Source organism: Hypoxylon trugodes (assembly GCF_022578975.1).
Source record: "Hypoxylon trugodes strain CBS 135444 unplaced genomic scaffold F4822scaffold_5, whole genome shotgun sequence".
NCBI lineage: Eukaryota > Fungi > Ascomycota > Sordariomycetes > Xylariales > Hypoxylaceae > Hypoxylon > Hypoxylon trugodes.
In genome coordinates this window covers 2,772,666-2,798,604 of record NW_026250020.1, presented here as the reverse complement: position 1 = coordinate 2,798,604, position 25,939 = coordinate 2,772,666, and the positions used below count along the sequence as shown (strand labels likewise).

The 25,939-nt window shown below is 47.4% G+C and overlaps 13 protein-coding genes across 13 annotated transcripts; 6 read left to right on the top strand and 7 right to left on the bottom strand.

Annotated features, from left to right (window-relative positions):
- Positions 1–27: 27 nt before the first annotated feature.
- On the top strand, positions 28–1,679 carry F4822DRAFT_265596 (uncharacterized protein). Its single transcript, XM_051454634.1, has 2 exons — positions 28–1,305; positions 1,375–1,679. Exon 1 carries the CDS (start codon positions 213–215, stop codon positions 1,128–1,130), a length of 918 nt encoding a protein of 305 aa, XP_051314780.1. The 5' UTR covers positions 28–212; the 3' UTR covers positions 1,131–1,305; positions 1,375–1,679.
- Positions 1,680–2,218: 539 nt separating this feature from the next.
- F4822DRAFT_429619 (kinase-like domain-containing protein) lies at positions 2,219–3,361 on the bottom strand (the record flags this gene model as incomplete). Its single annotated transcript, XM_051461134.1, has 2 exons — positions 2,219–3,109; positions 3,164–3,361. The coding sequence occupies 2 exons, from the start codon at positions 3,359–3,361 to the stop codon at positions 2,219–2,221; spliced, it is 1,089 nt and encodes a 362-aa protein (XP_051314779.1).
- Positions 3,362–3,819: 458 nt separating this feature from the next.
- On the bottom strand, positions 3,820–5,766 carry F4822DRAFT_404647 (NAD(P)-binding protein). The gene is made up of 2 exons (XM_051458224.1): positions 4,842–5,766; positions 3,820–4,715 (listed from the first exon to the last, which is right to left on the bottom strand). The coding sequence occupies exons 1-2, from the start codon at positions 5,364–5,366 to the stop codon at positions 4,455–4,457; spliced, it is 786 nt and encodes a 261-aa protein (XP_051314778.1). The 5' UTR covers positions 5,367–5,766; the 3' UTR covers positions 3,820–4,454.
- An 836-nt stretch (positions 5,767–6,602) lies between these two features.
- On the top strand, positions 6,603–9,193 carry F4822DRAFT_404645 (Smg-4/UPF3 family-domain-containing protein). The gene is made up of 2 exons (XM_051458223.1): positions 6,603–6,990; positions 7,048–9,193. The coding sequence occupies exons 1-2, from the start codon at positions 6,752–6,754 to the stop codon at positions 8,675–8,677; spliced, it is 1,869 nt and encodes a 622-aa protein (XP_051314777.1). The 5' UTR covers positions 6,603–6,751; the 3' UTR covers positions 8,678–9,193.
- Positions 9,194–9,343: 150 nt separating this feature from the next.
- F4822DRAFT_404644 (Metallo-dependent phosphatase) lies at positions 9,344–11,909 on the top strand. Its single transcript, XM_051458222.1, has 4 exons — positions 9,344–10,200; positions 10,269–10,713; positions 10,767–11,196; positions 11,250–11,909. Exons 1-4 carry the CDS (start codon positions 10,041–10,043, stop codon positions 11,439–11,441), a joined length of 1,227 nt encoding a protein of 408 aa, XP_051314776.1. The 5' UTR covers positions 9,344–10,040; the 3' UTR covers positions 11,442–11,909.
- A 180-nt stretch (positions 11,910–12,089) lies between these two features.
- On the top strand, positions 12,090–12,771 carry F4822DRAFT_265533 (DASH complex subunit Dad1-domain-containing protein). Its single transcript, XM_051454633.1, has 2 exons — positions 12,090–12,305; positions 12,400–12,771. Exons 1-2 carry the CDS (start codon positions 12,201–12,203, stop codon positions 12,631–12,633), a joined length of 339 nt encoding a protein of 112 aa, XP_051314775.1. The 5' UTR covers positions 12,090–12,200; the 3' UTR covers positions 12,634–12,771.
- A 606-nt stretch (positions 12,772–13,377) lies between these two features.
- On the bottom strand, positions 13,378–14,713 carry F4822DRAFT_265529 (ras-domain-containing protein). Its single transcript, XM_051454632.1, has 3 exons — positions 14,331–14,713; positions 14,065–14,268; positions 13,378–14,005 (listed from the first exon to the last, which is right to left on the bottom strand). Exons 1-3 carry the CDS (start codon positions 14,619–14,621, stop codon positions 13,607–13,609), a joined length of 894 nt encoding a protein of 297 aa, XP_051314774.1. The 5' UTR covers positions 14,622–14,713; the 3' UTR covers positions 13,378–13,606.
- Positions 14,714–15,204: 491 nt separating this feature from the next.
- Positions 15,205–16,416, top strand: F4822DRAFT_404641 (POZ domain-containing protein). The gene is made up of 3 exons (XM_051458221.1): positions 15,205–15,515; positions 15,748–15,887; positions 15,966–16,416. Exons 1-3 carry the CDS (start codon positions 15,340–15,342, stop codon positions 15,974–15,976), a joined length of 327 nt encoding a protein of 108 aa, XP_051314773.1. The 5' UTR covers positions 15,205–15,339; the 3' UTR covers positions 15,977–16,416.
- On the bottom strand, positions 16,269–18,552 carry F4822DRAFT_265493 (lariat debranching enzyme, C-terminal domain-containing protein). The gene is made up of 4 exons (XM_051454631.1): positions 18,327–18,552; positions 18,164–18,265; positions 16,680–18,102; positions 16,269–16,589 (listed from the first exon to the last, which is right to left on the bottom strand). Exons 1-4 carry the CDS (start codon positions 18,378–18,380, stop codon positions 16,561–16,563), a joined length of 1,608 nt encoding a protein of 535 aa, XP_051314772.1. The 5' UTR covers positions 18,381–18,552; the 3' UTR covers positions 16,269–16,560.
- A 573-nt stretch (positions 18,553–19,125) lies between these two features.
- Positions 19,126–21,014, top strand: F4822DRAFT_265453 (glycoside hydrolase family 72 protein). The gene is made up of 5 exons (XM_051454630.1): positions 19,126–19,351; positions 19,415–19,559; positions 19,635–19,708; positions 19,827–20,192; positions 20,270–21,014. The coding sequence occupies exons 1-5, from the start codon at positions 19,289–19,291 to the stop codon at positions 20,858–20,860; spliced, it is 1,239 nt and encodes a 412-aa protein (XP_051314771.1). The 5' UTR covers positions 19,126–19,288; the 3' UTR covers positions 20,861–21,014.
- Positions 21,014–22,835, bottom strand: F4822DRAFT_265447 (zinc finger protein zpr1). Its single transcript, XM_051454629.1, has 2 exons — positions 22,470–22,835; positions 21,014–22,409 (listed from the first exon to the last, which is right to left on the bottom strand). The coding sequence occupies exons 1-2, from the start codon at positions 22,656–22,658 to the stop codon at positions 21,168–21,170; spliced, it is 1,431 nt and encodes a 476-aa protein (XP_051314770.1). The 5' UTR covers positions 22,659–22,835; the 3' UTR covers positions 21,014–21,167.
- F4822DRAFT_265444 (uncharacterized protein) lies at positions 22,456–23,713 on the bottom strand. The gene has a single exon (XM_051454628.1). It carries the CDS (start codon positions 23,623–23,625, stop codon positions 23,014–23,016), a length of 612 nt encoding a protein of 203 aa, XP_051314769.1. The 5' UTR covers positions 23,626–23,713; the 3' UTR covers positions 22,456–23,013.
- Positions 23,714–23,770: 57 nt separating this feature from the next.
- Positions 23,771–25,650, bottom strand: F4822DRAFT_265423 (oxidoreductase domain-containing protein). The gene is made up of 3 exons (XM_051454627.1): positions 25,324–25,650; positions 25,098–25,231; positions 23,771–25,026 (listed from the first exon to the last, which is right to left on the bottom strand). The coding sequence occupies exons 1-3, from the start codon at positions 25,434–25,436 to the stop codon at positions 24,026–24,028; spliced, it is 1,248 nt and encodes a 415-aa protein (XP_051314768.1). The 5' UTR covers positions 25,437–25,650; the 3' UTR covers positions 23,771–24,025.
- Positions 25,651–25,939: the final 289 nt, after the last annotated feature.

Genomic DNA, 25,939 nt, shown 5'->3' with positions numbered 1-25,939 from the left:
ATCTAGGTAGTACCTACAGAAGGTTGTTACTAATACGCGCATAACCAGCTCTGTTACCAGCAGGATTTCCACACTTCTAGTAGCCAATCCGATGACTCCACTTTATTTGTCTAACCTTACAACTTTCTTCAACACCCCAACATCATCATCATCATCGACAACAATTCGTCTTATTCTACTTCACCAAAAAATATTACAACATAATAATAATAATGAGAATGGCTGCCATAGGCGCCTTCCAATATTTCAATGATCTCCCTAAAGAACTTCGTATGTTGATCTGGGAGTACCACTTTGAGAGCGCCCGTATCCACGTTGTCCATCCCGCTCCGGAGAGTCAGAACCGAAATCCAAAGAGGGAAGCACTACTATTCAATTGCACCGTCCTGGACTCCGCAACGAACCTCATCATTCTAGATGGTCGACCTCCGTCTTCCCTCATAAACCGCGAGGCCCATGCCGTCGCCCTCTCACGCAAGCGCGTATGGACCCCAGTCCGATTCGGCAAGGATCTCGCTGAGTCCGTCACTTCGGGCCGTGCTCGCGTGCCGATACACTTCACCCTTGTCGCATCTTCCACCATGACGCTTCCGGAGCACAACGAAACATGTACGCAAGCACCCCCCGTATATGTTGACTGGGATAGCGACATGCTCTACCTCTGTGTGTCACATGCCGAGCAGGCATTTTGGTCGATGCGCTCTGTACCATGGCGTGACCGAGTGCGAAAGCTAGCTGTTCTGGTTCCACAAAGCGAGTTTGATAGGGCAATCCCTTTCGGGCCTACGGATCCCATCCGCGAAGTTCTCGAGTTTATGACGGAGCTGGAGGAACTTTACATCGTATTGGTTCCGGATGCTGCCTATGTCGCCGCTGCGACGATACCCAGCCTTTCGCGAGATACATTTGGATTTGTCCCCTACGTCGAATACCTGAGCGCTGCCGGCTTGGCAAGTAATCACATTCTTTATACACGCACTGCTATGTCATTCGGGGAGGCAATTAACGGTATGCACCGGAAAATCATACTAAGAAGGGTCGTCGACGTGGATTATCGCGCTTGCGGTTTCGGTTACTATCGGCGAACTCCGAGTCCGCCGGTGGTGGTGAATGGTGATCGCTTCAGCTAGTTACCACGCACACTGTGCATCACCTCCTAGCATGCTCATGACAACACCAGTTCAGCAAACTCAGTCGCCCATATGTTAGTAGATGGAGATTCTTCGGGTGCACCATTATGAGGCTATATGTCTATGAGCACCAGCGCTGTGTTATTGCTTAGGGATTATTATGGTACTGCGATTGGTATGAGACATCCTTAACACCAAAACCCTTACCTGAATAAATACAGAAATTCTAATACATTTTACCCAGCGGGTGCTATATACTAGTAGATCTTCGAAAAAGTCCCCGCGGAGGATCTCGGTATTAGGAGATGCGTAGCGAACCCATAAGGATTAGTGAGCACATTTTACCCCTAATTCTCGAAATTTGGCCATCTGCTACGAGTGTTATGCAGTTCCCTGAGATTCTTTCAGCCGACAACGTATGAAATCCAGCATATCGCATAACGTATATTCATGGAGTCATTTGAAAGATTATCGACACCCAATTTCATATTGCATACTGGATCCGTTAATTCTCACGAATAGCTGAGAGCGTCGAGATCGAGTCTCCGCAACAACAGCTAGAATACTAAGTGTTGTGGGTGGCCGGGGGCATGGTCAGAATTGAGGTAGTAGGGGCATTGCGAAGAAGTCTATATATCGTTAAATGCATTTTAGTAGGCGAAGAGCTATGCTAAAACTACCTAGGTAGGAGAGAAGACATGGATGTATGGATTCATGTGCTCCCTGATACTCATTCGTATTACCGCAGGCTAATTTCTTACAGCAGGTGTTTCGTTATCAGAAACGTGGTTGATCTCATTACGGCCCGTCTAGGCCCTCAAAAATTCCGTGTGCTCCTTTGAGACAGCCCAGCCGATTCCGTGGAATGTATATTCTTACGTGAGGCGGAACTACCGCTGCTATCGCTGACAAAGGACAGCTATTCTATAGAATGCAACGATGTTTTATCAATCACAGCTTGTGATGCTAATAAAAGGTACAATTTCGGGATTAGGTGGTGTAATGACTGGTGTTTAGGTACACATAGAGTTTACGCTTTTTTTTCGTAATCGATGCTCCGCAGCCAAACCACCATTGCCGCCGTTTTATCAAACATCTGGTAGAGATTCGAGGAGCTCGATGGCCTTGTGATCTACTAAAGCAGAACTATGTCGTTCAACCATGGCACGAACGCGCGCTTCGTTCTGTAGCTCATAAGGTGCCAAAAGCCAATTGAAGCCCGACATCATCGACTTGCGATACTCTACCATAACTTCCTCATCATCTCTAGAGAGAGACGGCCCACCGAATCGAGATAGCGCACCGAGATAATGATCTAATATGCGCATCTCGTGAGCTTTCCTATCTTCGACGGTCAAACTACCCGATATGAAATACGCTACATCGTGGAAAGTAGAACCCATCTGAATACCCTGCCAATCTAAGAAACGAGGCTCTCCTTGAATTAGATACGTATTTCCAAGGTGTGGGTCGCCATGTTGGAGTGTGAGGAAACGAGGATTCCTTGAGCTATAGTGTTTCTTAAGTGCTGCCTTAATTCGCTTCTCGTCTTTAAGTATATCGGGAAGTGGGGGTCGATTTTCACCAAGTATGAGGTCATCCCATCGAGATGCGAGCGCCCATATTAAACCATCATAATACTCCGGATCGGCCCACGGATATTCGGTATGCTTGCCCCAAGCAGCAGCATGGAGACCTGCCAGTTGGGTAACACCAGCCATGACGCGATCGACGGGCCAGGCGTTCACGGGTTCGCCAAATTCAGCTCCGACGGCCGCTAGGTCTTCCATTATTACGAGGCCCTGGCTATCGTTCTTTCCAGCCCAGTAAGACTTTGGGATGTCCATGTGGCCAAGTTTTGGGGCGACTAGATTGAAGAAGTCGGCCTCTCGTTTGTACAAGAGAGTGATGAAATCCGCATATCGCTCAATGACGTCTGGGTTGAATCCCCCTTTTATACAGATTTTGATTGGTTTCGGCTATGCACACTCGAGTCAAAAGCGTTCTTCAGAGGGGGTGGGCGTACGCAATACCTTGGAGTCATCCCCGTTGCCTTCCTCGTAGGTCAAGGTGAAAAAGAGCTTGCCAGCACTCGCGTTTAGGATGCTCCTGGTGAGCTCAATAGCTTTGACCTTCTGGCCTAGGACACTGGAAAGCCATGATGGCGTGACCTCTTCTATGGAGGCAGGGAGCTTTAGCTGCTCGGGCGATGAGGATTGGTTGCTTGGCATGATCGGGTTTAAGGTTAATTTTTTTTTATCCAGACGTTATGAACCGGAATAGGGGTCTCGCCATTATATAAATCTTCACATACCCGCATAAAGATCTTTTGTCATCCGAATACGGGGTGGCCAGCCCGCCTTGGAGATGCGTGTAAGACTCAGCCACCACATGCAAGAGGCGAACCAAAGAATCATGTGGAGTTTAGCTCCTATATCACCTGCGAGGCCCTTATGAATCGAAGCAAAACGCCTATCCCCGGGTTGACAGGAGTTGAGATATCTAGGTTCGCGAGGAGTTTCCATATTTCTGCCGCTAAGCGCGGGTAGAGGGTTGCAGTTAGTAGAGGTAGGTTACTACGAATAATATTATCTCAGCCCACCCCGGATCATGCCGCGTCCAATGAAGGTCAGATCGACTGATTTTTTACGCAATTAATTGGTTGGAAATATCCTAATGTTACTGGGTGCTTATTTCGTAATTCACTAGATAAGGTAAGCTCTAGATTGTTCCGTCATTGAAGCTATAAAATATCATCGCGACATCCCACTCCTAGTGGATTGGTATATTGCTTTTTAGCGGAGCAATACGAAAATCAGTCCACCCGGCTATCAGCAAACCTTGGTATACATATATAAGCGGTGAATATATATCGAATGCAGGACTTTTTGTTAATTCGCAGCAATACCCGCAGTTTCCCGAAGGATACAAGGGGATATGTGGCGCCAGCGATGGTGTCAATCATCTTAGAAGGCTATCTCACGAACCCGGCGAGTCTAGTCCGAGAACATTTGGTTTTTCGATGATCATGAATTTGACAGCTTATTGAAATTGTTACACAGAAGCTATAGTCTGGTATATGGCAACAATGATTCGATATCGTTCGAAACCGTCAGCCTTCGTACAACCAACATAACCCCTATAGTCTGTCTAGCTCTTACCGAGCCAGCCCCCGACGTAATGAGATTCCCTTCTTCAGAAACGCCTACAGCATGCACTTACTATATAAGTAGCCACCATGCCGTAAAGCCAAATTAAAATTCTGCAATTATTCAATCTGCACCAACAATAAACCTGGTCATGGTTTATTCATCGACGGCGACTTTATTCGGGTGGCTGCACACCTGAGATTTTCTCCAGTATCTCGATCAGCTTATCCTGTCGTGCTGCCTCATCTGCTTTGGTTGTATAGCTGGTCTCTCTGCCCGAGCCTCCAGATCGCGCCTCGCGGGATTGATACCAGAATTTCCCCGTTTTCCCTTCGGAGACGCCTGATCCCTCCGCAAGCATGACGTATGTTTCGATAGAGGCGTTAATGTCATCGGGTGCACCAGAGCCTCCCATTTTCGTAGGAACCCATCCAGGCTGATTATCATAAGTTAGTAGACGAAGAAAACGAGAAGCTCGAACTTCTCTGAAAACGATAACCCTCTAAGGACGACTGCGCCGCTCTGAGAAGCAAAATAAGAAAAGGGGGATAACATAACCTACATTCAGCGCATTACTCGTAACCCCCTTCCCCGCAAACCTCCTCGCGAACCAAAACGCCAATAGCACATTATGCAATTTACTATCACTATACGTCGCGCTCTGCACATCCCTCAACGTCGCATCGCCACCATGATGCATACCACTCGCAACGAAAACATATCTCTTGGGCGGTGGGTCCACCAAACTCGTTAGTATATACGGTGCTAGCGTATTCACCGCGAATAACTTCGGTAAGCCTTCTTTCCCTTTTCCTTGCGCTGAGGCGCCGTGCATTACACCCGCGTTATGGATGATGGTGTCCCATGGCCCGGATGTGTTTAGTTGGGTGGCTAGGGATTGGGTCTCGGAGGTTGAGGATAGGTCCGCGATGAATACGTCTTTGGCTGAGGGACAGGAGGAGCGGGCTTCGGTGGCGCGTTGGGGGGTGCGGGCGTGTAGGTATACTTCGTGGCCCCGTTGGGAGAGGGCTTGGGCTGCGCGGAGGCCGAGGCCGTCGGAGGAACCTGTTATAAAGATACGGACCATTTTGTTTTGTATAGGTAGGTACTAGGCTAGCCGGTGTCCTCTATTTTTACACTTTTCTTACTTGAGGAAGCGTAGAAGCGCTCGGGTGAAACTAGTGAGTTTAGGTTGTCGAGATGATGTTTCTTGAAGTAGATGAGGGAAATACGCATTCCACTACGACGTAATTAAGGAAAGAAAGAAATATATAGGTATATAGATGCCTAGATAGGTAGACCGAGAAGCCTACAGTGTTCACTTTATCAACGGGTCGGGGTTTACGGCTTAGAAATCGGAAATTTGGAGTCGCTGAAACTGAGATCGCACACGGAGTATCTCAAAGCGCATTTCGCTCTTTCTTTAGCCTATTCGAGGTCTAGATCGTATCTAGGGACTTCCGAGGTTACGTGACTGTGAAAGATTGTATTACCAATGCTGCTTGGTACCTATCGTCATCAACTGTGACGGTGACGTCACTTGTCTTACGTCGAATTGAAAGGGAGATATTCGATCACTAGCGTTAAGGTGTGAAAAAGGATTATACGGGGTCTCAAAGGAATTTGAGTGAGTACAACTATACTATACCTGAGATACTAGTGTTGTTGTTTGTGAAATATGTCTGCAAATTCTAAGCATGTGATGGACGCAGAAGGACGTCAATAAAACTGCCCACCGTGTGAAGTCTCATAAAATTCACATTATGATACTGTATAATTTTCGACCAATGAAATAGTCCGTTTGACACAGTCAAAAGCCGTATTAATATTACGGTGGGCAGTTTTTTTGACGCCCTTCTGGGACGATGATAGATTCGTAGATGAAGCGCTTATGACAAGGATTCACTGATTTGTCGTTTATTTGTAAATATATTTTATGAATAGCTCTATATACCTACTCGTATAAGATTAAATATAGGTAAAGAAATTGTGATGTTTATGTACGTACTGTTGCGGTAGAGCATCTTCGGTACGTAGGACCTCAAGGTTGTGAGCTTTGTTTGTGGTTTGGTCATTCTGTAATAGCGAGCGCATCCATGGATCTGACGCATTGGTCCTACTCTTCTTGCCCTGTATTTATGCTTGCTGTGCTAGGATACCACCCCGCTATATACGGTTTAGTGTGGTATTAAGGCTCCAGGGCTAGCTATGGTTAGCACCTGCCCTGCTATACCAATGCGTTAAATGCGCGCCCGCCCTCAGAGAACAATAGCTCAGTTAGTGGGGGTGGGACCTCCAATTCAGCTAGTTCTAATTCTGGACGGGCCTATCTTTCTTTCAACTTTATCAAACCACCCAACATTTATCTTCAATTCCACAGCAACGTCAATCAATCCCCCTTCATAATTATGCCAGGGAACAAATTGGTATAACTTCTATTGACTAGGATCATCTAATTCAGAAATCGCAATCATGACGAGCTCTTCGAGCGCCCGAAAAGCTAATGGCGTCTTGCCCGTTTCTTTGGCGGTTAATGACACACCGAAAGCGACCAAGGCTAAAGAACCTCTGAAGGGCAAGAAAGTTCTCATTCGTCGCCTCCCACCTGGAATGACTGAGACTGAGTTTTGGAATATCCTGGGAGAGCAATGGAAGGATGGAAATGGGAAAGTAGATTGGACCAGATTTCAAGATGGTCATATTTCCCAAGAGTGAGTCTCGTTAACTATACTGCGAATATCACATGCTAAATATCGCCGCGCATCTAGCCCGTCGAACCCGTCGCTTCCTGCGCGCTGTTATCTCCATGTCATACGAACCGAAGACGTTTCCATTCTAGCCGAAACCGTCCAAGCATTGACTTGGGAGGACGAGAAGCGAACTTCCAACGACCCAGCTCTCGTGGGCCCTCCGTACCTCGATATTGCTATCTACCAAAAGATCCCCACTACCAAGCGACGAATAGACTCTAAACAAGGCACTATCGACCAGGACCCCGACTTCATGGCCTTCCTCGATAGCCTTACGCAGGAATTGACAGTGAAAGAGGCCGACGCGGACCAGGTGGCGGAGGACGCTAGCAAGGCAGATACCAGAGTCACTACGACACCTCTGGTCGAATATCTCAAAGAGAAGAAGGCCAATAAGGGAAAAGAGGCTTCTAGTTCGAAGACTGGTAAGCATGGTCGACACGAGTCTCAGGTTGCGAAGCCGAAAGGAAGTCAGGAAGATTCCAAGAAGAAGGGGAAGGAATCCAAGGCCGAGAAAGTCGAAAAGGTCACCGAGAAGGACGAGAAGAAGGCCAAGGAGCCCGTGAAGCTTCTAACTAAGAAATCAACTACTCAGGATACAACCGAGCCAGCAAAGTCTAGCACTACGCAGGCGGCCACGAGCAAGGCAGTTGAAGAGGCCGCGCCAAAGAGTCGACGGGCTAATATTGCTGCGGCAGCAAAGATTCTACAACGTGACCTTGGCCTCAGCCCGGGAAGTGCGCATAGGAGAGCACGCCAGGATGCCGCTAAGGCAGAAGCCGCATCCAAGACCGATACTAGCAAGGAGAAGGATAGTAAGGACACGACATCGACACCCCCGACGGCACCAAGCCAACCCAGTTCATCGGCGCCCTTATCTGCTCCAACTGCCCCGAAAGCACAGGTGGCAGAGGGATCCCGTCGGTCCAGGGGTGGAAAGGCTACAAAACAGGACACGTCCAAGGGAAAAGGGACTGAGAGTGCTAGCAGTACAGCGAAGTCAACCCCGATTATCACACCAACTATCTTGAAGAGAAAGGAAGAACCTCCTCCGACAGGTCCGTCTTCAACTACGCCTGTCGCTACAACTTCGACTGCCACACCTCCCACAGGTCCGAAGGGTGCTGCTGGTAAAAGTCAGCCACCCAGTAAACCAACTTCGCAAAAGAAAGGGTCTGGCCAACCATCTGTTACTGCTGGGGCGACTCGTGCTTTCGTAAAGCATGCAAACCCCTCGCAAGGTGTTACAGAACCGCTACTTAAGCAGGCTATGGAGACCTTTGGTACTGTCACATTTGTTGAAATTGACAAACGCAAGGGTTTTGCTTATGTTGACTTTGGAGATCATGAGGCGTTGGTAAAAGCTATTTCAGCGAGTCCCGTACCTGTTGCAGAAGGCACTGTACAGGTGCTAGAACGAAAGGAAACGAAGAAATCGACACAACCTCCGACACAACCGGCGAGCGATAAAGCAAGTAGTGAGGCTCCGCCGGATCGTCCTAAGCGGGGTGGTCGTGGTCGAGGCCGTCGAGGAGGCGGTGGTGGAGCTAGCACAGCTAACACGAGTGTAGCTGGCGAAGCATCTGGATCTTCTGCACCACCTCCCACTACACCTGCCGACTCCGGTGCTGCAACTGACGCAGGCTGAAGGCATACTGCACCCTGATTCTTGCCTCACTTGCACTATTAATGCTTTTATTCGCGCGTTTATGATGCATGGATTTATTACGGAAATTAGGAAATCGCGCTATCCCTGAGCTCTTACTCCTAATAGGTATTTGCCATTGGTAGAGTATTGTACAGCGGGTGAGGACGAAACTATTTCCAGCGAAGCTCCGGATGCAGCAAGCTATAAGCGACAGCAGCCAACGTCCCACACCGTTGGGCTACGTCGGCTAAGAGCCCAGTCCCATATGGTTTTGGGTTACACACAATAGCGAGTTTGTGTACAGGCTTTGCCATTCCAAGGTGGCCATGAAGCTGCTACTTTAGCATGTTTAGAATTAGCCCTGAATTACTAAAGAATATAGTAAAACTGCGTTACTATTCTGGTTTATTGTTTATGCGTTTACTTAGATTGACGAGATGTAAAGTATGGCTTGCAAAAGCTAACTTAGGCAATTGGTAGATTTTATGGGGCTTTATTTATTAAATATGAGCTACCCCTATAAATATTTGCTATTTTTAAAGTATACTTCTATTAGAACATCACCTATCTAAGGTACTTAAGACAGTTTGCCTTGTGAAAATGGGACGAATAAAGGGGGGAGAGTTGTATTACCTAATATACCCACAATAGTGCGGAATAATTATCAAACCGACCCGAGCCGAGAAGTGGTACCGGCAGGTACGCTCTAACCTCGAGAATCGGCCATCACAACTGGCGCCCGATCCGTGCGGCGGCTAGAATTCAATCAAACCTCTCACATGCATCACCACACAGATTTCCAAGCTTAACGGGAAGAGATAGCTCCGCCGTTTCAAACATTTTCTGGAATGACGCTTTAGAAAAACTACGGAGGAAAGATCACCTAAACCGATCGCGATAAGCATCCCTCGGAGAATTCAATCTAAGATTCATTATCCGTGCAACGATCCGAATATCCACTCCTAGCTTAGGACTCGCCGAAGTCCCACGACGCAACACTAAAATCCACCCGATTCCTTTCGAACGTAGGAGGGCATTGTGACGCCCACGGTAGACACTACCCTGCAATATACACATCCCGATAAAACAACACTTCGGCCTCGTGCTTAGAAGCATAGCTCCCACAAACTTCCAATCCTAGATCAAATCTTGGATCGCAGATCCAAAACCTCTCGTTAAAAGATCAGTATCACTGGAGTTTTCTGCGACAACATATAGATACCGGAGTTTATTGAACTCGGTGTTGCTGGTCTAGTAACTATCGAATTTTAAGTTATCAGCCCTGGATATCCCTTATCGCCGAACATCATTCCTGTCGTGTTTGGCGCGACACACCGAAACGGATAATATATAAATATCAGAAATGGGTTTCCCTCGCGCTGGTGTCCCCAAACCGGGACCGGCGAAGTTGACTGCCGGTGCTGGTTTAGACGAGTGGCTCGAGCAAGCGAAACAATGTCGTTATCTACCCGAGCCGGTAATGAAGGAACTCTGCGAGATGGTTAAGGAAGTCTTGATGGAGGGTACGTTCAAATTAACGCCCATTTTCAATATGTTTCTGCTGGTATAACCTAACCATTTTCTATTATAGAATCCAACATTCAACCCGTTATAACGCCAGTCACTATTTGTGGTGATATCCACGGCCAATTTTACGATTTACTCGAGCTTTTCCGTGTTAGCGGTGGCATGCCAGGCCAGCCCGCCACAGAACCCCCCGCCACCTCCACATCCGTTATCACGTCAGCCGATATCGAACCTCCCACCGAGATTACTAATCCGAAGCTGAAGAAGAAGATAAAGAAGTCGAAGAACACATCTGGAGACGTTCCAGGACTTCCTAGTGATGAGTCGACCAATGTGGAGGAAGAGGACGAGGAGGGTAACGATTCCGTGAACAATTCCCAGAGGAACTCCTCGGACTCCGTACAGCCAGTTAGCAATGCCGATACACGCTTTGTATTTTTAGGGGATTTTGTCGACCGAGGATATTTCAGTCTTGAAACATTTACACTTTTAATGTGCTTGAAGGCTAAGTAAGGCAATCTAGCGTTGGTTATTTAGGGCCTTTTTCTAACAAGTTATCTAGATATCCTGACCGAATTGTGCTCGTCCGTGGAAACCACGAGTCTAGGCAGATCACCCAAGTATACGGGTTTTATGAGGAGTGCCAGCAAAAGTACGGAAACGCTTCTGTGTGGAAATCCTGTTGTCAAGTCTTCGATTTCTTAGTCCTGGCAGCTATTGTAGATGGGGAAATACTCTGCGTCCACGGAGGATTGAGTCCTGAGATTCGTACCATTGATCAGATCCGAGTGGTTGCGCGAGCACAGGAGATTCCCCATGAGGGAGCATTCTGCGATCTTGTCTGGAGTGATCCTGAAGAAGTCGAGACTTGGGCTATTAGCCCTCGAGGTGCAGGGTGGCTATTTGGTGATAAGGTGGCGACAGAATTCAACCACGTTAACGGGTTGAAGCTGATTGCTCGAGCTCATCAACTCGTTAACGAAGGTTATAAGGTAAGCTGCCAATTTCTATGTCTTTATTTTGTATTTGCTAACTGATAGAACAGTATCACTTCCCGCAAAACTCAGTGGTTACGGTCTGGTCAGCCCCGAACTACTGTTATAGGTGTGGAAATGTTGCTTCGATTATGTCCGTGGATAAGAACTTGGACCCGAAGTTTAGTATTTTCTCGGCAGTCCCAGATGATATGAGGCACGTTCCCGCAGGACGACGTGGTCCTTCCGATTATTTCTTATAATGAATGCATTGTATCCTGGATTGCAACCTCGATTACGAAATTTTGACATACTTTTGATACCATTACCTAGGCGTTAAGGGACGGGCCGTTGTTAATGAATGTCTATTTACAAAGCATGAAGATATGATAGGCACAACACACGAAAGGGTATAGACAACACTGGTCAGGGGGCATATGTTTGTCACGCAGGAGGGGATTTTGGCCATGAACACCTTTGTAGCACCCTACAACACGGGAGCAGTCATGTTATATGTATAGTAGGGACTCGGAGGTCTCGTCCGTTACATCGTAGAGTGTAGGGAGCTAGGAATGTTGGGCTCCCATGAACATTGTACTAATTGTGCTTGATGAAACTTGACTGCTTTTGTTACGTATTGTGCCATATACTTGGATTCTGTACATCTCCCAAATTGTCTGGCATTGATAGAGTGTATAAGACTTGAGTATTAAAAAAAACCTTGAAAGTCATTGATGCCGCGAGCTTATGAGCCTTACAGTGGTGACGTTATATGTACCTAACAATCCACAGTCCAGCGGTCGATGTCACTGAGGGGTTACCCCGAGCCCCCAATGTTACCCCACTAATGGTACCTAAGAACGCCGGGACGTACCTAAACTTAATTCAATTTACGCGCTACAGCGCGTCTACAAAAGCCTAAAATTAACCTTATCCATCCTACCGGGAACAATCACAGAGGTCACATCTTCCGTCTACAACTTCTAAACGAGGCGCAAAAACACGCAACATAACGAAGCACCATGGCCTCAAACCTCCAGCGTTCAACGTCCTCAATGGGCACGCGAGAGCGAGAAAAATCGTACTTCGAACAACAGCGTGAAGCGTTGATTGGCGAGATAGCTATGGTTCGTTCGCACCCCTCCTCTTCTACCATCCCACCATCCACTGCCAAAAACACGACAAAAATGAAAACAGCTAACAAGAAATCACCGGATGTAGAGCTTCGAACACGTCCTCGCCAACATCAACAAACTCAACCGCTCTCTCGAAGCCGTAACCGCCGTCGGAAATGAATTCTCCTCCGTCGAGGCCCTATGGTCGCAATTTGAAAACGTAATGGCGCGAGATCCCGAACCCGAGGCTGAAGACGGTAAGACCGTTGTTGAGGAGGGTGGGGAGGAAGGTCAGAGAGGGCGTGCTGAAGAACGGGCGGAGGGTGAGGCGAAGAGTTAGAGATGAAGTGCGAACCTTGATTAGTACGGTATTTCGAGGTAAAAGCAGAATGAATGAGGGATGATACGGGACGGTTGGTCATGACGATACCCGCCTTAGCACTACGAAGCTACGGCACATTTACATTACATCACTGAATACACATATTTCACTAAAGGCGGTAAACACGGGGCAAGAGTATTATGAAGTTTCTTTATTTCCTATCCGAGGCCGTGGTGATGATCGATCCAGTCAGATTTGCCAACGAGCTTTCGTACAACAACGCGATTGGTTGATTAATTATACAGTTCCAATTGTTTCCTGGTCCCAATCCTTGTGTCCCGCGGCGAACCAGAAAAACCAATGTGTTGGCTCCAATGTTGCATTTGCGGCTTCGTACCGGCGTTAGCTACTCGGCGTGTAGTCACAGCCAAAACCGTAACCATAGCAGAGTACAGCGAACCAAGACGGCGACGAGGATGATGATCAACGAACTTGATGACTGATGACTGACGACGAACCAACACCTTTGCCATCCCTTTCCTCCCTCCCGTTTAATCCTTATAGTCATTAGAGACCCCTATACATGCGGAAAAGGGAAAAAAAAACAAGCAAAAAAAGCTTTCTCAGGAACGCCGAATATCAAGAGATCTTGAATGCTAACAAAAGGGCTCAAGAACTCTATAGCAAAACAACAAAAGCGGCGATCCTTACCTTTCCGTTCCGAGGTCGTAAAAGAGAAGGGAAAAAATAAAAGTACCAAATGTCGTTGCGGAAGAAAGTTGTAGAAAAAAAGAAATAAAAATGGTGTCATGCGAGAGTGGTCATTGAGTACCGGGCTTTTTCCTCCCTTTCCTATGAATTCTCCTTCGTCTCGTCTGGTCTCATCTCGTCCAAATATGTTCTCAGAAGCTCGTTAGCTTGTTGTTGTTTACTGATGTGTGTTGTACGTAAATAGTAAGAATAGCATCCAATTGCTACCTCAAATCGCCCCTCACAAGAAGTTGCAGTTCCGCTTCTTCTTCTTAAAAGTACGGAGTCCTGGGATACCACCGCTTTCGCGACCCCCGCCTCCTGATGCGCTACCACTACCGCCGCTCGTTGAGGTGGGCGCGGCGGCCATAGCGGCCTCGAGGTTACGTCGGTCGTTAGCGACGACAGTTTGGATAGCCCTGTCAAAGATCTCGTCTACACCAGTCATCTCCTTGCTACTGCACTCCATGTATTGCGCGCCCATCTTCTTGGCAACAGCCATGCCTTGCTCGCTACTAACGGGCGTCAGACCTTGCGTCTTGAGCATTTCGATACAAGTCTTCTTATGTCGCAAGTCCGACTTCAGGCCGACAAGGATGAGGGGTGTGTAGGGGCAGAAATGGAGGACTTCGGGGTACCACTATATTCTCTATTAGTTTGTTGTTACGACGAGGTCATGGGGAGTAGAATGCGACGAACCTTGTCTAGGACGTTATCTAAGGAGTTGGGGCAGTCGATAGCGAAGCAGACGAATATTAGATCGGTTTCGGGGTAAGATAAAGGTCGCAGCCTATCGTACTCTTCTTGTCCGGCTGTATCCCATAGTGCGAGCTCGACGGTCTTACCACTCGGTTGGTGAGTCGGGTAGGTGATGTAGTTCTCAAAGACTGTAGGGACGTATTTCTTTATTGGTGTTAGTTTCGAACGCGGCCTGGTCTAATCGGGTATTAAGGAAGTTATCGTACCTCTGGGAAATATCCTTGGCTGTAGCTAATCAGAAGACACGTCTTTCCGCACCCTCCGTCACCGACCACCACGATCTTCTTGGAATATGCGGGCGCCTCGGTGACGTGCGTCGCCGACGATTCTCTACCCGTTGACGCGCTCATGACGGTGCTGACTGTGCCTTCGCTGGACCGCGTGTTACGCTCTCCTCTGCCGGTCCCTCGTCTTTGAATACCATTATCGTACTTCTCGCTGATAGCTTGGCTGCCTCCACCACCGTAGTATGAACTGCGATTTTGATAGTTCGCCATAGCCGGGCGGTCCTAGCGAAGAATCAATTGGTGCAAAATGAATTTTTGTTTCGTCGGATTTATGTTTGGTAGGTAAATTGTCTTATTGCACTTAGCAAGCAAGCACCGTAATTAGGCGAAGAAATTAAAATGGTAGCAAAATGGAATTTCAGCGGGCCGAACAATGATGATTGAGAATTGATTGATTAATGGGATAGAATGGAATGGAGGTGAGACTTTTTGTGGTGTCGAGGTCCGGATTCGAGGATTCGGGTTTGAAGAAGAGAAAAAAAAAGAAGAGGAAATGCAAGAGCGGATTTGTTAAAGCCCAATTGCAGGTGAGAATGTGGGTGTCTGAGGCTCAGTTGATTACGCTGGTTGGTTAATCGGCTTCATGCATGTCGTCAGAACCTTGGAAAGTCAATAATAAAAAAGTCAATTGGGGCAGTTGGGGCGTTGACATGGAAACCGCGGGTGACCCGGTGTAGCCCGATGTTTCAGCTTACACAAGTCGAAAACCCCCACTTTTGTGTTGCCAAATCAATTAAGCTTCCGCCGACACAAACACTAAACCAGCCACTCTTTCTGCCTACTAAAGCCACCAAAGCCACCCAATTCATTCCATTTAAGGCAACGGGTATTCCCCATACCTCCAAATTTTCTTCTACACAGACGCGTTTTCATTTAAAATCCATCACCTTTTTTTCCTCCCACCGATTTCTCGCCAGCATTTCTCAAGATGGCGTCCAACGGTTCACCATCCAGCGAATATGTAACTCTAGTCTCCAGTGATGGCTTTGAGTTTGTAGTTCTTCGCGAGGCGACCATGATTAGTTCTGTCATCAAGGGTATGCTAGATCCCAATAGCAAGTTCGCTGAGGAGCGAACTGGTCGCTGTGTGTTTGAGGAGATCAAGTAAGTCTACTTCTACTTCTACTTCTATTCTATCGTCGATTTATCTTTCTCAAGTACTGTCGGTGATGAATCACAAATATTTCGCTGTGTTCTTACTGACAGACCATTCATATGGTCTGAATGACAGCCAACTACACTTGATCTGAGACACTTCAATCTCTTCTCACCTATCACAATAGCATTCATTTGCTATACGTTTGAATGGTCGGAGAACAAGACTAACATATCACAGCGGCATGGTCTTAGAGAAGGTCGTCGAATTCTTCCACTATTGGTACAAGAACCGTGAAAAGGAAGACGTACCTGATATGGAAATCCCTGTTGAACTCTGCCTAGAGCTCTTGATGGCTGCGGATTTCCTAGGACTTGATAGTAAGGTCTCTCCTAGGCAACTTGAACAACAGGTCAAACCAGAAAGCACGCTCACCATGATGTCTCAACTATCTGTAGAAGCAACATAGATTCTCTCGTCACTACCGACCAGATATCAGTCGGATATGATTAAGATCTCATAGACCGGATACAGAATACGGGATACGGCTGGCGTTTTGGTGTCAAGATACCACGATACGATATGATCACTATGAATTTTGGGGTCTAGGTAGAGGCAACGGTTTACGAAGGCGCAATGATATTGGAATTCAAGGTTGCTTAACCATAATTGATCCCAAATTCTTATGGTAGGTATGATGCAAACAGTGTCATGTCTGTTTTAACAAATGGACCCATCTAAGCATATGCTTTCAACTCTGCTCTCCCGTGTGTTGAATCGCCTACAACAGATGGAAGATTGATATATCTTATCCCCCGCACTCTGCGTGGCTTGTGTTTCTCTGTTGAGACCATGCTTTTTAGGTGGGGATACATCCAAATTCCAGTAGAACACATTACTCAATACAACGTTTTTTTATTACCAGATCTATTTTGGGGTATTTAATTTACTATTCCTTCATACGTGACCTTGTGTAGAAACAATCCTCGTGCTATAAACTCATCGGTATCATGAAATTTTCATGAAGCTTGAGATGTGTGTCATAGCATGAGTTTACCTATTCCTCCCACCACGACCACCACCTCGCCATCCACCTCGTCCCCTACCACGTCCTCTTCCGAAACCACCTCCACCCCCCCGTCCGCCGCCTCTTCCTCTATATCCACCACCACCTTGATTATAATTCCTCGGCTCCGAAACAGGCGGGCCCGCTGCCTTCCGTTCCGCTCTCTCCTCGGGGCTCGCGTCCCAGAGATTCGGTACACCAAGCAGTTCACAAAACGCCGTTGTCTGCGGGTTTGTGTATTCATCAGGTTGGTGATCGACACTGTCGGGGTTGATTCCAGGGCGATGGGGCGGAGCTGTGATGGAGAAGTTTCCGGGGACATCGAGTTTGCCCGCTTGGACTATGTTTTCGTCGACCCATGCACGTTCTTTGTCGATCATGGGCTGGTAAGCTGATTCACCTAGATCCGCCGACGTCTGTGCTGTGCGATCGCCGATGGCTAGGTATTGCCCGAAAACGCGCGTTATAGCGAGCCATTCGGGGTCGTATTGTAGACGATAGCGTTGTTTAGAATCGGCGGAGGGTGGGTATGTAGTTAAATGTGTAGGGTCGACGGGGAAAGCAGAACATAGTTGCAGGAATTTCCGTCCTGGGAGACATTTGTCTAGGGCGATGAAGCGGGTGGTAGTGTTTGTGATAGTGGGTGGGACAGGTTGGCCCGGGTTAATCTTTGGCTGCTTAGGTGCTGGTTTAGCGAAGGATGCTGGTAGCTGCGCGAGAAGCTCGTCACTGACTACCCCGCCTGCGGTGGCGTCTGCAGGTAGTGCGGGCTTGGACTCTTTAGGGGGTTCAGCTGGTGTAGGGGCGTCTTCGTCATCTTCTAGGTCTAAATCAATCTCGTCGGGATTTGCAGCAGCGGGTTTGGAAGAGGCTGCTGGGACAGGTTCTTCCTGTTTTTGTACTTCTCCGCTCGTTGTCTCCGTAGTGTCGCCGGGTGCTTTGTAGGTTTTAATGGCAGCGAATTTGCAATGCATATGCGCTGAAAACCAATATGCAGGTCTCAACCGATCCATAACATACTCGGCCGCGGGATTTCCCAGTGTGCCGTCGAAGCTCTCCTGCTTAAAGTCGGGCTTCATCTTCCATAGCGCTCCAGCGTTCCCATGATTCTCTATCGCACGTGGCCAATCGTGGCTCAACCCGATGTCAACCTGTTCGCACAACAAAAGGAGCTTACGTATGTCGATCTCACGCACATGGTAGAAGCTCTTGATGTCGTCCTGGCTAAACGGCAGACGTTCATGATGTGGTTTGCGATAATCGAAGCCCTTCCAGATACCGCTCATCCCTGCTATGCGCAAGGGTCCGAACCGTAGCACATTAGCTGCACCTAAGTAGTAAATATTGGGCGCGACCCAGCCACCGTAGTAAAGCTCCCATAGGTACGAGCTAGCTTCATGGTTTCCAGCAATGAAGATGGTCAGGTATGGCGCCTTCTTTTCGCCGGTGTAATAGCCAGGAAAATCGGCGAGTTGGCGATATTTGGCCGGCACTGACATAACCGAAAGATCTGCGGCATTGCGAGTGGCCTACAGCGCTGTTAGTTTCGCTAATTAGTGCTAGATGCGCTAGAATGGGATTTCGTGTCACCTGGAAATCCCCTCCGATGATAAGAAGATCTATGCCGTCCCAACCGCGAGCCTTGCAAGAGTTGGCCACAGAGGCGTAAATCGCATCGAGCGTGCCATGGCCCTGCGCAATCATAAAATCAGCATCATGATCACCATGAATATCATTGACTAGGTAGACTTACACAACCCTCGACGGCAATACGAACACCCTCAGCTTCATATGTTTTTGCTTCCATGGTACGACGCTTTGTTGTCTTTAGGTGTTGTTGAGTTATGCGACGAACGTCGTGGCGTGGATGCAGTGAAGATGTTAAAAGGTAACCCTGCGACTTAGCGCCAAAAGTCGCTAAAAGTTGTGCTGTCCTCAGGTGCTGCAGAGGGTATCTACTCGCTAAAATTAACAAACTCCGGGGACAACTTGGTTATCATTGCTCTTTCGCCTTTCACTCAATCATCCACTTGCACCTTTCGTCATCCATCTTAACCATTCCATGATGAATTGCTTGAGAGACGCCAAGTGCATTGTTTCCTCCTAGTTTCACCTAACAGGTAATTGCTTTTCGCAATATCTCCCCGGGAAAATGCCGGGACTTCCTCATTCTACGGGCAGTTCTATCAACAACGTTCTTGGTAAAAACATGTTCGCTGTCGAGTTACACCTATCAAGTTATTCAGTATTCTCCACGCGCGAAGATGAAGTATCAACCCCAAGCAGAATGATTGTATCGCTTCAGAATCTTAGGACAGGTACAAGAGCAAGGCTCAAGTGTACTATGCAGGTAGGCAGCTACATTCGGTCAGTTATACATAAAATTTAGTTTCATCATACGATTAGCAACGTTAAATGGTAGGCGCCTAGTGGTAGGTAAACGGGCAGTCTCGACCACCTCTATGGGTTCACAGACGCACGGAAGGCGCCCCTATCTCCAAGCCTTATGACGTTATGGGGCTTGACCATACCATATGTTAAATAAAAATATCTTGAACCTAGTTCAATTCGACATTTCTATTTTTCTCCTCAATTCCACCATACTAATTCGATATCATTTACTTCATTTTATACCTCTCCCCCGGCAGGGTCATATAAATAGTCACCAAAGCCTTAGCAAGTAACACCTATAAGACACAAGGCAACATAAGAGCTATGGGGAAAATACAGACACCAATAACCGTCAGAGGGCGTTACTTCTATGTCGGCGACGACCGTGTAAGTCGCTAAAAAACCAGACACGATCCCCGGAAGCTCAACGGAGGTCTAATTAATGATTAGTTCCTCATAAACGGAGTCGTGTACCAACAGCGTGCCTACAGACCAGGTCGGATATCTGACGATCCATTATCCGACGATGGGCTCCTCGAATTAGAACTTAGTATCCCCTTCATGAAAGTACTAGGAATCAATACAATATACATTCGTAAGTAGAGCGATTAGCGACATACCCCCCCTTAATCTCATCGTAAGCATAAGACTCACAATAAGGGGATACCAGCTTTTGTCGAACTCAACAAAAACCACGATGCTGCCATGAAAATGCTAGCTGAAGCTGGCATATATGTGATACTAGTGAGTTTTTACTCCTTTCCAGATGTTCTTCTCGATTCAATCAATTTTTTGGTGCAAAATCCCACCACTTTCCTCTAAAGCGACATATCTTATTGCTCACACGAAACTACTGGAATAGTGCATCGGTCACCGAAATGAAACAAGTGACGCGAGGAACAGAAACCCCCTTCGTTGGTACAACAGGGAAAATATTTTTTATTTCTTACGAGTTGCCGAGATGATGGCGAAGTACATCAACATCCTAGGATATGTCGTCCCCCATTGTCACGACGGCCATTTCACCGAATCTGCCGTGGCCGTTGTTACCCGCGCCATCGTACGCGATATCAAACGCTACACAAGACTGCTAACTGAGAAGACGGGCATGAGGACCATTCCAGTGGGTATAATGGTTAGAGAAGTTCAAACTATAAACCCTACGGTGGAGCCGAAGTTTCAGTATTATTGTTCGGGAGACGTGTCAGAGACCGTCGACTTCTTCTCGGTACGTTAACCAAACGACTTATATCAAAATCAAAGGCGTATTGATATGTTGCTAATTACTATTTATCTGTCATATAGTTTGAAGACTTCGACTGGGTTGAAAAGTCATACAAAAAGGTCGATGTTGGCGTTGCTAAGCTTATTAAAATGTTCGGCAAAACACACGTCCCAGTATTCTTTGCCGGATATGGCACCAAACCAGAAGCCGCCGACGCTCGTTGCATTGCCGAAACAAATGCCTTATACTCCAACCCTGATATGTTACGTGTGTTCTCTGGTGGCATCGCATGCGACTTCTTCAAAGAGGTTGGGGCACTACGGGGCTTGGTCACTCAAGAAAAAGATTGGGAACACGGCGGTATCTTACTGGAATCAACCACGGATTACAAGCGTCTATGGAGAAGCCTACAGCTTCATTACTTGGATCAGCCACCTCCGAAGGTGCTCCCAGGCTCGGCTTCCAACATGTGCCGGCCGGATCCGCCGAAAGAAGGTGACTACTGTCTACCCAAATTGCTTCCGAAGACTCTGGTAAACTGGGACATGATCGAGCAGAATCTCGACGACAGCGAGTGGATTGACGTCAATCAGGATGTTATTGACCAAAGTATTGACGATGTTATATCCTCGATATGGGAGAGTTTGAACATCGAAGACATTGAGCCCTGAATAATCGGTGATACTGGGGACGTGAAGGTGTAAAACCATATGAAAATGGAGTATAGCATTAGTCTAGCGATTTCTCTAGCATAGCAGCGCTTATAGCTTACCTACCTAGGTAGATATTTAGCTTCCAACTGCACAAAAGCATGAAGGCATAATAAAAATCAAAAAGCGAACGCAAAAAAACACTTTTTATTTCCTTCGAGTGAATAATACTCCTTTTCGGAACTCTAATCAGGTATCTTCATGCTTCTAAAATTCAAATACTCAGCCCTTCCATCTTTTAACCTCCGAATCACCAAAGGTCTCGGGTTTAGGCGGTAGTCCCATTAGCAGCATCCTCACCATATCCCTCAACCTTCATATCCTTCAACCCAAGATCCTCCTCCTCCTGCTCCGTACGCTCATAATCCTCCGTCTCGATCTGCGGATCGACCTGATCCGGATCTACAGCCTTCTGGACGTAGCTGCTAGCCAACGGATCCGTCAGGATAATAGTAAATTTCTTCTCCCCCTTAATCGCCGCATCAATGCCCTCGAAAAATGCATTCCATTGCGAGCGCTCGTTAGAGCTTAACGAGTCCCCACCCTCCGAGGAACCGGTTTCGAAGATTTGGTTGTGTAGGTCGTTGCGGACTTGTGTGAGTAATCCCTCGACAGTTGTAAAGCGGCCCCCTAAAGTGCCGGGATTGACTTGGAGATTCAGCTCAGGACATTCGAGGGAGCAGCTTTCGCTTTTTAGGATATCCCGCGCGAGATCCTCGGCTGTTTCGACTTTAAGAGTGATTTTCTTGCCGAGTTCGGGGATCTCGCCACCGGTCTTAACGTCGTTGGATCGGTAGCCGCAGTCGGTGCATACGGTGGACATTAGGACTACGGCTTTGAAGTGCGGGATATCAACCATTTTCATGTTGGTCGTGCAGGGGTGCATGCAACCGGGGCATGTGGCAGGGAATTCGTAGACTTGGTCAGGGATGATGTCGTCGTCGTCGGTTGAGGGAGCGGCGCCGGTGGTTGGGTCTGCGGGGGCGAGACCGAGGGCTTCGTTTTGTTCGGGCGTTCGGATGTATTCGTGTTTCTCCCACTTGCCTACGCCATCGCGCATGTTAGGGGTGATCCACGAGTTACCCGCTGGATCGTCGACGGAGAGTCGGAAGGGGAAGGCTTCGCCCGCTAGCATAGCCCGGCCTTTCTCGATGATCTCATCGATCTTCGCGTGGATCTCTGGTGCTTGTTCCTTTCGCGCCTCTTGTCCGAGTTCTAAATCATCCATTATAGTGGTCAATAGACCCTCGACGTTTGTGAGTTGTCCGCGGCCCGAGGGGACTTCGAGGTCTAGCTCGATGAATTTGACGATAGCAGTATCGGATTTGACGACTTGTCGTTCGAAGTCGGCCATGTCGGTTAATCGTAATATGTAGCTCGAGCCTTTCGGCTGGATGGTGCCGGCAGCTTGTATCTCGGAGTTGGAGAAGCCGCATTTGTCGCAGGAGAAGGACATGAGAATGACTTCGCGGAAGTAGGGGATCTTAGTAAGGAGCATGCGCGTGGTGCCCTATATGATCGTTAGCAAAGGAATTCGTGTGGTTGGGGTATGATTGGAAAGTAGACTTACATTTTCATGACAGTTCATGCATAGCGACTCAATTTCTTCGACGACCTTCTCGTCATCGTCACCCGTGTGCGCGACACCATTTGTGCCATTAGTAGTGGGGTTGAGGTGTCCAGCTTTCTGGCCGATGGACTCGAAGAAATCAGTCGAGGACTGTTTCTTCGAGTTGCCTTGCTCTTCAGTTGAAGGCATATTCGATCCTTTGTAAACTCTTTAGTTATTATTCGATACAAATAGTTGTATGTCGTTCCGTCGAATATTGGTTTGTTGCCGAGTTAAGGGTGTTGATCGAAAGCGTTCGATTTTCTGCTTGACTCAAAAATTTTGGAGGGGCAGTTTCGGTCTTGGTCGCGGTAGCGCGGGGTTATGACATATCAGGCTTATCAGCGCACCATCGCCTGAGAGCTAGTGATTGCTAGTCCCTGTTGGAAAGGTCCAGAAGCTGAGGCTTCCCAAGGCCATAGTAGCTTCCGTAAGCAGCGTAGCAACCCCCTAGCTGTCATGTACGTAGGTACATAATAAACGTAGAAGGAATCATTGAATTAAGTCACTTCATCATGAAGTCGCTAAGACTTAAACCAAGGCCATTTTGGGGTTTGGAAGCAGAAGATTGCGCTTGCTGAAGTAATGCTTGAAGACCTTGCTTCCTACTTTTAGCTCTCTTCTTACTGTTGGCATTGGCAGAGACCTTGCCTGGTTCCGAAATAGAAGTAGCAGAAACAATAGAAGCTGGTGCACCCAGAACTAGGGGTTTTGAGGATTTTAGTTGGCGACGCCTAGAAATAGGTGCTGGTGGAGGAATCGAAATATCGGTGTAACGATGACACATCTCACAAGTAAATCGTTTCCGACATCCAGCTGTTCGCACGGTCTTCTCATTCGTCCTCTTCGAAGTTCCGTTGCTTCTGCTGTTCTTCCTTTTCCATATAGTCTTGTTAGTATCGATCTTAAGCTCACTCCCTTGCCCGGGGATCATGATATGACCACAGGCACCACAGACGTGTTGCCTCTGCATACCCGACTGCTCTAAATCATTATGGAACATTAACGAGTTCCGTTGTGACATAATATACGCCGAGGTCTCTGGAGCCGATTTCATAAGAAGATGTGCAGCGTCTGTAAGGAAGCCGACGCTTTCGGGAAGAGTGTCGGTCGCCATGGTGAGATAAAATGGTTCAGAGACGAATTCCAAAAGGGTAGGAAATTTAAGGATCCACTGAAAATACAGGCGAAATTTCCTATATCACTTTATACATGTTTGCTTATATGCATAACACTAGCAAGTATATGTAAGTAGTGATGGGGGTTTCCTCAAGGTTGAGATATCGCATTTAGGATTTATTAAGAAGTTAATTCAAATGATAGACGCTTTCTATTCAGCTTATTATTCGTATGTAATGCCATATTCGTCCTCTTCGGTGGTTGTGGTTGGTATCTGCCCCAACCGACACCTCTGAAGGGTTGGCTTAACGAGTCGAAGTACTGCTAATTATTCCGAGAAAAAAAAAGGGGATATAAAATACTGTTCACCTTAGCCCTCACATGTATGCCCTCAGCCCCTATGCTTCCGGTGGCAGTGTATACTCGCTCATCGGCCTCAACGGCAACTTTGCTTTCGTATAAGCCATATCGACCATCTTCATGGCATTGATTGAATCAGCGCCATCTACCCACTGTTGTACCTCACGGTTGCGGATCTTGTTCACGAATTGCTCGAGTTGGTACCGGTATGTAGACCAATCGGGTTCGCCCGGTTGATCGATGCCAATATCGCGGAATGTGTAAGCCTTCACAGCCTTGCAGACCGACCAGCTCTTAATAACACGTTTTGTGGGATCTTCGATCCCTCGTATCTTGAAGTCGTCATCGACTTGGATGTAATGCAGGTACGACGGCTGAAGGTAAACTGAGAACCTGACCTTGCGGATTCGTACTACTTCTAGTCCCGGGGACAGTTCGATCCCCGCCTCTTCGCCGGACACTATAATGGGATTATGCACCACAAGGATTTCGGGTTTTATCTCGAACGAATTCAGGTCACCTTCCATCACGCCGTATCTACCGCCAGGGAACCGGTACCGGGCCTTGAATTGGCGATCGCACCTCGGATCAGACGAACTAGGTTGCGTGACACATTCTTCACATAATTCTGGGATGGTCGCGAATATTCGAGCTAAAACGCTTGCTCCGTAAACACCAAGATCCATAAGAGCACCACCCCCGAGGTCATATCGATATCTGATATTGTTCTTGCCAAACATCAGTTTTGGGGCGAATTGTACGGCCTTGGCGCTGGAGACGTGGTATGGTTTAACATAAGACATGAACGCCGCCCAGGCAGGGTGAAATACGAAATGAGCCGCTTCTAAGAGAACGGGAGCTTGGGGACCATCTAGAAGTGGGCTGTTGAAGAGAGCTTCGGCTTCCCTTGAATTGTTCACCGAAGGCTTCTCTAGAAGTACATGCTTCCCGGCTGCGAGTGCGCGGAAAGCCCACTCGTAGTGTAATCCATTGGGTAGAGGTATGTAGACGGCATTGATGTTAGGATTATTAAGTATATCTGGTAGGGGAGGCGTGCACTAATTTTTAGCACTAAATGCGAATTACAGGTTGATGCCGGGACTTACGTACCCTGATATGTCCTGGCTACTTCTGGTATTCGGTGTTTCTGCGCGAAAGCCTTTGCTTTTAAGAGGTCTCGGGCGGCTACGACTTGAACTATGACTTCAGGATGAGTCTTCGCAGGAGTAATGAGAGCATTTGCCCTAATTCAAGACAATTCGTTGTATAATTAGCACTGCCTTGGTTTCTGGATAGGTTGACTCAGCATAGTATTGGGTAGATGTAGAATACTTACGCAATATTGGCAGCGCCAAGGATTCCGAATCGAAGTGGTGCAGGGGACTTGCGCACGTCGGAAGGATAGAAGAGTTGCCAATTGCGACGAGCGCTGTCAAGTAGAAATGCCATCTTGAAGGTATCGAATACTTGTAGAGATTTCCTTGCTAGAAGTACACTACGGGATATTGGGTTTTAAGTGAAAAAAAGATGAGATATTTACATTTATGGCAACATTGAAATGAAAAGCAGTCACGTTGGAACTTTGGAGTACCCCAGCAAGAAAACATTCATAGTACTTATGTGTTCTTTCCGTGACCCTTTTAGGTAGGTGCCTGGTAAATTTACAGCACATATTAAAACGGTCTAGTGATGAGGAAGGTGGCGTACGTTATGAAACGTCAAAAACACGCCTATCGAAGTACTGATAACACTACCTAAATATTAAAAACTCCGATTCCCACAGAACATTTTCAAACTTTATACGAAACATCTCACACGAAGCAAAAATCAAAGTAATAGTCAGCCGAATATAATCAATTAAATTCGGCTTGCGCTGTATTTAGAAATGCTAAAAGGTATCCAAGCATTTAATCATGAGCATGCAGTATCCTGTCCAGAAGCGCTTTCCTCAA

Coding starts and splice junctions, on each gene's coding strand:
- F4822DRAFT_265596 (XM_051454634.1), top strand. CDS start 213: ATGAGAATGGCTGCCATAGGCGCCTTCCAATATTTCAATGATCTCCCT.
- F4822DRAFT_404647 (XM_051458224.1), bottom strand. CDS start 5,366: ATGGTCCGTATCTTTATAACAGGTTCCTCCGACGGCCTCGGCCTCCGC. Junction 4,716..4,841: donor TTACGAGTAATGCGCTGAAT/GTAGGTTATGTT, acceptor TATGATAATCAG/CCTGGATGGGTTCCTACGAA.
- F4822DRAFT_404645 (XM_051458223.1), top strand. CDS start 6,752: ATGACGAGCTCTTCGAGCGCCCGAAAAGCTAATGGCGTCTTGCCCGTT. Junction 6,991..7,047: donor GATGGTCATATTTCCCAAGA/GTGAGTCTCGTT, acceptor CCGCGCATCTAG/CCCGTCGAACCCGTCGCTTC.
- F4822DRAFT_404644 (XM_051458222.1), top strand. CDS start 10,041: ATGGGTTTCCCTCGCGCTGGTGTCCCCAAACCGGGACCGGCGAAGTTG. Junction 10,714..10,766: donor TTAATGTGCTTGAAGGCTAA/GTAAGGCAATCT, acceptor CAAGTTATCTAG/ATATCCTGACCGAATTGTGC. Junction 11,197..11,249: donor TCGTTAACGAAGGTTATAAG/GTAAGCTGCCAA, acceptor CTGATAGAACAG/TATCACTTCCCGCAAAACTC.
- F4822DRAFT_265533 (XM_051454633.1), top strand. CDS start 12,201: ATGGCCTCAAACCTCCAGCGTTCAACGTCCTCAATGGGCACGCGAGAG. Junction 12,306..12,399: donor TGATTGGCGAGATAGCTATG/GTTCGTTCGCAC, acceptor CACCGGATGTAG/AGCTTCGAACACGTCCTCGC.
- F4822DRAFT_265529 (XM_051454632.1), bottom strand. CDS start 14,621: ATGGCGAACTATCAAAATCGCAGTTCATACTACGGTGGTGGAGGCAGC. Junction 14,269..14,330: donor GCCAAGGATATTTCCCAGAG/GTACGATAACTT, acceptor ACACCAATAAAG/AAATACGTCCCTACAGTCTT. Junction 14,006..14,064: donor TAGATAACGTCCTAGACAAG/GTTCGTCGCATT, acceptor TAGAGAATATAG/TGGTACCCCGAAGTCCTCCA.
- F4822DRAFT_404641 (XM_051458221.1), top strand. CDS start 15,340: ATGGCGTCCAACGGTTCACCATCCAGCGAATATGTAACTCTAGTCTCC. Junction 15,516..15,747: donor TGTGTGTTTGAGGAGATCAA/GTAAGTCTACTT, acceptor AACATATCACAG/CGGCATGGTCTTAGAGAAGG.
- F4822DRAFT_265493 (XM_051454631.1), bottom strand. CDS start 18,380: ATGGAAGCAAAAACATATGAAGCTGAGGGTGTTCGTATTGCCGTCGAG. Junction 18,103..18,163: donor TCATCGGAGGGGATTTCCAG/GTGACACGAAAT, acceptor ACAGCGCTGTAG/GCCACTCGCAATGCCGCAGA. Junction 16,590..16,679: donor GCCGAGGAATTATAATCAAG/GTGGTGGTGGAT, acceptor GTGGATGGCGAG/GTGGTGGTCGTGGTGGGAGG.
- F4822DRAFT_265453 (XM_051454630.1), top strand. CDS start 19,289: ATGGGGAAAATACAGACACCAATAACCGTCAGAGGGCGTTACTTCTAT. Junction 19,352..19,414: donor TCTATGTCGGCGACGACCGT/GTAAGTCGCTAA, acceptor ATTAATGATTAG/TTCCTCATAAACGGAGTCGT. Junction 20,193..20,269: donor AGACCGTCGACTTCTTCTCG/GTACGTTAACCA, acceptor TCTGTCATATAG/TTTGAAGACTTCGACTGGGT.
- F4822DRAFT_265447 (XM_051454629.1), bottom strand. CDS start 22,658: ATGCCTTCAACTGAAGAGCAAGGCAACTCGAAGAAACAGTCCTCGACT. Junction 22,410..22,469: donor GCATGAACTGTCATGAAAAT/GTAAGTCTACTT, acceptor ACGATCATATAG/GGCACCACGCGCATGCTCCT.
- F4822DRAFT_265444 (XM_051454628.1), bottom strand. CDS start 23,625: ATGGCGACCGACACTCTTCCCGAAAGCGTCGGCTTCCTTACAGACGCT.
- F4822DRAFT_265423 (XM_051454627.1), bottom strand. CDS start 25,436: ATGGCATTTCTACTTGACAGCGCTCGTCGCAATTGGCAACTCTTCTAT. Junction 25,232..25,323: donor CTTGGCGCTGCCAATATTGC/GTAAGTATTCTA, acceptor GTCTTGAATTAG/GGCAAATGCTCTCATTACTC. Junction 25,027..25,097: donor AGTAGCCAGGACATATCAGG/GTACGTAAGTCC, acceptor CTCCCCTACCAG/ATATACTTAATAATCCTAAC.